The sequence below is a fragment of the Pinus tabuliformis genome, chromosome 7, assembly GCF_031772625.1.
Source record: "Pinus tabuliformis cultivar Carrire ecotype Pingquan chromosome 7, CPIR1, whole genome shotgun sequence".
Classification (NCBI taxonomy): Eukaryota; Viridiplantae; Streptophyta; class Pinopsida; order Pinales; family Pinaceae; genus Pinus; species Pinus tabuliformis.
In genome coordinates this window covers 941,524,335-941,532,373 of record NC_142293.1, presented here as the reverse complement: position 1 = coordinate 941,532,373, position 8,039 = coordinate 941,524,335, and the positions used below count along the sequence as shown (strand labels likewise).

At 30.6% G+C, this 8,039-nt stretch overlaps 1 protein-coding gene across 1 annotated transcript in view; it reads right to left on the bottom strand.

Moving 5' to 3' along the window:
* Positions 1-1,795: 1,795 nt before the first annotated feature.
* Positions 1,796-8,039, bottom strand: part of VIT1 (vacuolar iron transporter 1) — a 120,609-nt gene continuing 114,365 nt past the window's right edge. The window contains exon 4 of the mRNA XM_089459223.1: positions 1,796-2,447. Within this exon, the coding sequence (XP_089315349.1) occupies positions 2,150-2,447 (298 nt within the window). The 3' untranslated portion in view covers positions 1,796-2,149. The remainder of the gene's footprint in view (positions 2,448-8,039) is intronic.

Below are 8,039 nucleotides of genomic sequence, written 5' to 3'. Positions count from 1 at the left end.
TTCAGTGCTTCCTATCTAGGGCTTTATATATATAAGTTGTCTACATGGAGTTTGATATTATTGGTACATTTGTTTTTTATTTCATCTACACCAAAAGTGATTTGTGTTATTCACTCTACAATTTTCTCTATGTTGTAAATGAGCAATAGAAGAACATGAATAGGATTACAATTTTTTTGAAAAGATTACTTATCGTTGTATTTACATCTTGTCTATTACAATACATCTATATATTTTTTTCAGTTATTAAATAGCTCAGTCTATCACTATCAATTCTTGTTTCTTGTAATTCCCTTCCTAGTTAGAAGAATTGCTACCATTAATGTGCAAAGTAGGTAGGACTTGACCTGTTGTCGGGACCTTCCATTCGCTATATGGAGTTTTTAATCATCTGTTATAGTATTTCGAACTCAAACTATCCTTGATGGCCAACTCTTGTTGGTTGTCGGAGCTAACCGTTTTTCTTTCAGTTTCTACATGAAAGGGGTTAACAACATCAACTTAGAAGATAAATATTTTGTTTTTGTTCAGATCATATGTGCATAGATACAGTTTGGTTCTCAATGTTCTCGGTATTGTTTGTTTATTGCAACTGACAGATTCCGTCTAATGGTTCAATTCATAAGTTTTTCTTATACATATTGTTTTCCTAAGGAAACCTATTACCAACACAATGGGGTGGACGGAACATAGTCCTTTTGTTTGGGTCTATCATGCACTCAACTCTAGTGCTTAGATATAAATAATTAACGACACAAGCATTGCCCCTTTGTAGACTTTATCTGTCAATGGGTCTAACCTATTTCAACAGTATACTTAGTATTGACAACCTACATGTAGAACTTTATTACAATATGCAAATCTTACGAGACAAGCACTGCCCCTTTGTAGACTTTGTCTGTCAATGGGTCTAACCTATTTCAACAATATACTTAATATTGACAACCTGCCTATAGACCTTTATTACAATATACAAATCTTACCTACAAAATTACATTAAATGCATCTTTATCATCACTTTAACAGAATATTCACACAATTTTCCCATTTCATTTACTCATAGAGAAGTTTCTGACTTCTTCAACTAACGATACTTGCGAATACAATTTCATATGTTATTATTGTTCATCATAACAATTATATTCAGAAATAAATATCATCATGATTAAGTTCTTATATGTTAGGGATCGATGTCAAGGAATTCACCAGGAAGAAAGACCACTCCTCCCAACCAATGAGATTGGCAATCACGTCTAATTCTCCCCCCGAGCCCTTTCAGTTTCCATTACAATTAATAGACAGTGACCAACAAGGTTTGTTCTCAAGCATCAAGACTACTCAGTCTAGCCAAGAACTTACAGACTCATAAGTTTGTCTCGAGGCTTCCACTAGCTCTCAAGTTCAACTCAAAAATACCCTTCTCGCAGTGTCTTGCTTCACCTTAACAAGATCATGTTCAAGGTTTTCAATTTCTTCTCTCTTTCCTTCAAGATGCCTCGAGATTTCTCCTCCTACCTTCTTTGGTTTCTTTTCCCACTAAGATGTTTTTTCTGTAGGGAGAGAGAAGGTAATTGTCCTCTAACTGTCTCGTAAAGAAAATTTGCATCTAGGATCTTTTCTCTTGAATTCCAAGACTTGTCATGACCCTTTAAAATAAAATTTAAGCAATAAAGTTTTCCACTAGACTTTCTACATGGCCCATAATTTATCAAGTCTTTTGCAAAAAGTTAACTAAATATTTACTTTTCACCGAAAAGTATTAAAAAAAACCATAAAAAAATATTAAAAAACAAAGTCTCCAAAATCTTTCCAACTATTTAAATATATACTTTAAAAATATGGAACCTCCACAATCTTCTTTGGATGAGTATATTAAAAGTATACGGAGATTGCAACCCTCTTTGAAGAAATCTTTGAACCTCCAAAACTTGCTTTGAATGAATATATTAAAAGTATACAAAGGTTGCAAACCTCTTTGAAGAAATCCTTCATATTAGATTGACCAGACCATTGAATCAATGGCCATACATGCGACGAGCTTCTCGAGTTTCAATATGAAAAAAATTAATTAAAAACATCATAAATGATACTCGGGCCGGTTTTTTATCCACCTGAAATTAAAAATAAAAATAAATTTACACCAATTGAGCTATGCTTGTATTGCTCGAGCAATACCATAGGCAGCGGCTGACGCAATGGCACCGATTATCGCGGTTTGAAGAGCACTTCGAACAGGCTTATTTCCAACGAAAAGACCTTTAAAGTAGCCGAACAATAACAAACATATTAATGTAACTATAATAGATAGCAGTACAGCCTTTTTGGCGACTCGTATGAACATGTAAGGAATTAATGGAACTAAACCTCCAATGACATAAGCTATAGCTATAGTCACTGCACTCTGGACTGCCCTTTTAGGGTCTGGCTTTTCCAACCCCAATTCAAACCTGCGTTCCAACCACAATTCAATAATTATTAAATATTATACAAACCTTCATAACTTTCCTACGATGCCCGTTCCTGTGTTATAGTAAATTAAAATATGAAGTTGAGTGTGTTATAGAAATTAAAATATGAAATTTATTATCTCAATCGTTGAGAGGGGAAAAATGAAAGAATTCAAAAAACATAGATGACAATAGACATATAAAGAACGTATCAAAATCAAAGGGAAGGGATGGCATTGACAACAATCATTCGTAAATATACATATTATTGAAATTACTATGATGCTTTATAAATTTTTACCATCTCTTACTATAATTTTATAAATAAAAACATCGAATTTAACACTATTTTAGCTCTCATTCCAAAAATAAATAAATTGCATTTATGTATAACAATAATGAACACAATTTTTATTTTTTTGGAAATATTTAGTTCTCAGAAATAAACAAGTTACATTGATATTTGATAACAATAATAATGAGAGCTATAAGATGCACCATCCCAAACATATAGGGCATAGGGCTTGAGATTGTGCTTTGAAGCAAGTTAAGATTGTGCCTTGAATTTCTTTCTTAAAAACACCTTAGATTGATGGTTTGACAATCACATACGTTAATCCCTTCGGATATTTGGAATATTTAGACATTTTTATTCGTGGCATGATTGTATTGAGCAATAGTCACATTATCTTAAGTGCGTGATTTAGTATCGATACATCGACCAAAAGGAAAGACACTTAGCCTATGTTGTTTAATTAATGCAAATTAAAGTGGTTGTCATTTCATTGTTATTTATTATTTATTTTAAATAATTTAGAATTAAAAAATTGTAAAAAATAAGGTCGCATATCTCCGTTTCCTATCAATTGGTTTAAATATAGCTATTTTAAAATAGAGATAAAAATTGTTAGCTTGACAACGAGGCTACATCATCATGGTCATGTCTAACAATAACATACAAATAAGGCAGAGAATTGAACAAGTGACTTAACATCTCACCCAATCACTGTCTATCCAAGACCCTATGAATAACTAAATTAAAATAATTAAAATATAGAATTGTTTTACATTTTATTTATTGATTTTAATTGAATTTGATTAATTTTAATGATATATTTATGAAATGAAAATTGGTTTTATTATTTTACTTTAATTTAATATATTGATTGATTACATATTCATCAATTGTAATTGTAATTTAATTAATTTTATTTATATGTAAATTTAAAATGTAAAAAAATTAACTTTTGATTAAAATAAAATAAATTATTTTACTATTGAATTGTTATAAGTTAGGTGGCGTGACATGCTTCCCTATAATTTTATTGTGAGGGTGGTAATCTAACCCTTTTCCTTATTTCCTCCCCCATATTTGAATAAAACAAATTGAAAATTTAAGTGGTTTTTCTTTTAAATAAAAAAAGACATTTTTTCAATATGATAGTGATGTTGTAACATAATGTGTCTAGTTTAACATTTTGACTAAATCAAACTATATATATATATATATAACATTTTAACTCAATTTAAAATAAAAAGGATAAAAATAACTATAAAAATAAAATAATAAAAAAATAAAAATGAACCATAGTAATTACTCATACTTTTAACCATGATTATTATGTTTTAGCCTTCACAATCAACAAACCTTTTTAATTCAATTAACCATGATTATTAGGTTTTAGCCTTCACAATCAACAAACCTTTTTAATTCAATTATATATGACTTATATATAACATTGAATATCGCTCGTGTGAATGACATTTTTTAAATTAATAATAAAAATAATATTATATTAATGACTAATGAGATTTTATTATATATATATATCACTCCACACTAATGTGTGAATGACATTTTATTAAATTAATTATAAAAATAATATTATATTAATGATTAATGAGATTTTATTAAAAAATTGAAATGATATATATATTCATTTGTCACGAAGAAGCCCAGTATGGATATATAAATATGGAAAATGGATATATAAATATGGAAAAGGATGGATATATAAATATGGTAAAGGATTCTAACGAGGTATGGACCTTGCAATTTGATTTTAAAATAACATAATGGTTGGTCCTCCAGCTCACATAATCTATAATAGGTTATACTAATCTTTTATCACATGGAAAATATATTTATATTGAGACTACCACGACAACAAATCTCATCAAGTCACCTATAGGAATTGCATGGAAAATATATTTATATTGAGACTACCACAACAACAAATCTCATCAAGTCACCTATAGGAATTGAACCTAGGCAGAGAGTATCACAATCATTCCTCCAAACCATCCAAGATAAGCCCAATTAACAATATGCAAAGATGATTTTCAATGCAGATAATTTCTCACATATATAAACATATTTTGAACAAACTCCCTTTTATCATGACCTAGGTTAACATATTCAGATTAGCACTCATATTTAGACTAACACATTCATACTCACACTATTCAATTTGGTGGTTCTTTGACTAGGTAATTGTGAATATGGTGTATTTATTAGCTCAAGTTAGTCTTTAACCCCAACCATTATTGCATGCATTAGCAGCATTCATAATTCCAATATGTAGATTTTCATAGTTGATGAGAGTAGTACTTAAAACTTTTGAGATTGAATTATTAATAATTTCTGAATATTCAACATTTTGTGTGAACATGGTGGTTCTTTGACTAGGTAATTGTGAATATGGTGTATTTATTATCTCAAGTTAGTCTTTAACCCCAACCATTATTGCATGCATTAGCAGCATTCATGATTCCAATATGTAGATTTCATAATTGATGAGAATAATACTTAAAACTTTTGAAAATTGAATTATTAATAATTTTTTAATATTGAACATTTTGTGTGAACATTGCATTTACTAACAAAATTACTTTAAATTTACATTATTTCAAATATAATAATAGATAATATAAAATTTTATTTTTTTAATGAATAATAAATAAAATATTTATTCAAAACATTCACATATATTAAAATATGACATAAAACTTAATATTAATAAAATTATATTAACTATAGGCTTTTACCCATCAAACAAACCATAAATCATATTTGGACTGTTGAAACAATTTAGTAAGTTTTTCCCAAATTTATTATAAATTATAATTTTTCAAAATTTATTTTGCCCAATTAAAACAATCTTGTAAATTTTTCCAAAACATGCCCTACCAATCATATCCATAAATCTATTTGTTTCATAATAAATATAAAACAATTGGGTTGGTACATGCCACGTTAGACATAATGTACCTCATGAATGGAAATAAATATCTAGGCACTGATTTTTGTAATTGGAAAAACTACGATCAGCTCATTGAATTGGAGGCCTACCCTTCACGTTTTTGTACCATTAAACTAATTAATACATACAAACTTGAATTGGAGGCCCGCCCTTCACGTTTTTGTACCATTAAACTAATCAATACATATAGATTTGTTCCTTTTATTGCCTCTAGCTCACACATTATCACAGTGTCCATAATGGGGGCTAGTGTCTGGCCACTGTACAGTTCCGTAGAAGGACCGTGCATCGATATGATTAGACAATAAGAGGGAGACGAATTTAACCAATCACACTTTGAAATAATTAAAATATTAAAAAAAAAAACTAAAATTAAAATATTAAAAAAAACTAATTTGTTGACTATTGTTAACTTTATATATGATGATTTCATTTTTGGTCAATAATAATATGTAAAGTTTTTTTTTCCGTAAATTGGGATTTATAATTTTCGAATATTTTGAAACATCAAATGGTATTTTTTGGTCAAAGTTTTTCCAATTTTATGTTTGATCCCATAATATAGATTTATAAGTTGGAATACTGTGTTGACTACCATGATATGAATGGATGCCATATCATTGTCATAACTCATGGATATAGGATATAGGGCTAGTCACATGTAAGCTTTGACTAAAACGCTCTAGAAAGTTCAAACTCATTAACTCTAATTAACTCTACTTGAAGGTTGAGAAAGTCAAAACTTACTGCTAATGATGGCTAACAAAATGAAAGGGTAATTAAAAGGTTGAGAAAGTCAAACCTTACTGCTAATGATGGCTAACAAAATGAGAGGGGAGTTAGAAAATATCGAAGAAATTGACATCCATAACGATATCGAAGATGGTTATGTTCAGGTACAGGGAAACAACATTCCAGAGTTAGATAATATTGAGAAAGTCCAACCTTACTGCTAATGATGGCTAACAAAATGAGAGGGGAATTAGAAAATATCAAAGAAATTAACATCCATAACGATATCGAAGATGGTTATGTTCAGGAAGAGGAAAACAACATTCCAGAGTTAGATAATATTATAAAAGACAACACTATGGATGATATAGAAATTTCAATAATGATGAAAATGATGCAGGTCAAAATAAAGATGATCAAATTTTCAGAATTATTTGTAATCAATGTTTAAAAAATAAGGATTTTTGTGGCCCAAACTTTGAAATGCTTCCCTATTATTTGTTGTTCAATCTTTGATATAAATTGTTGACCAAAAAAATTAAAATTACTTAGAAAAGAATTAGCATGATTAATAGCCATTTGTTGGTTGCTAATTGATAATGGTTTAGAGACCAGTTAGAGAACAAAACAGAAAGACTTAAGAATATGTATCAGCCTTACCACTCAAAGGACATAGATAACTGGAGAGAAATTTGTGTTTATTGCATTTCTTTTTATTTTATATTTCCCACATTTCAGCCAATTTATTGAAACCAAAAAATTAATAAATAAAAAATCTAACATCTAAAAAAAATTGAGTCTTTTGAGCCGAGGATACTGTGGGAGGGATCTGGCCACTTTGGCCACCATATGACGAATCACCATCATTAAGTCCCCTAGAACCAAGATAGTCCGAACCCCATTTGGTTATCAGTATTCCTTACCCCAAGGCTAGGGCTTCAGTCCGATTGTTGGATGTCTCTCGTAATCCCGCACTGCCTCGCTTGAGTTACATTCGGATGCTCGGGATGCTCCATCTAAGAAGATAGAGTAGATCCCGTTGTCACAAAACCATTGCTGAAGATGGTATGCCTGAATTCGCAGCTGCCATGATAATTTCCCCATTTTTCTACTTGTGATTATATCCTCGATCCATAGTCGTTCTTCGGCCTCGAAAGCTGAAAAGATTTTGAACTCCGGGTCCTTCGGACATCATAGTTTCAGTGAAGAGGCCCCTGGCTTGAGCCTGAATTCGCAGCTGCCATGATAATTTCCCCATTTTTCTACTTGTGATTATATCCTCGATCCATAGTCGTTCTTCGGCCTCGAAAGCTGAAAAGATTTTGAACTCCGGGTCCTTCGGACATCATAGTTTCAGTGAAGAGGCCCCTGGCTTGAGCAGCAACCTTTCTCGGCGTCGTTTCTTCATGTTTAAAGATGAGTTTGTTTCTGGCTAACCATGATTTCCAAACTAGGAAAACCTTTCTCGGCGTCGTTTCTTCATGTTTAAAGATGAGTTTGTTTCTGGCTAACCATGATTTCCAAACTAGAAAAACTTAAATGGCGACCCAGATTCCTTTTAGCAACGGTTTACTTTGAAATGACCCGAGGTAAGTGT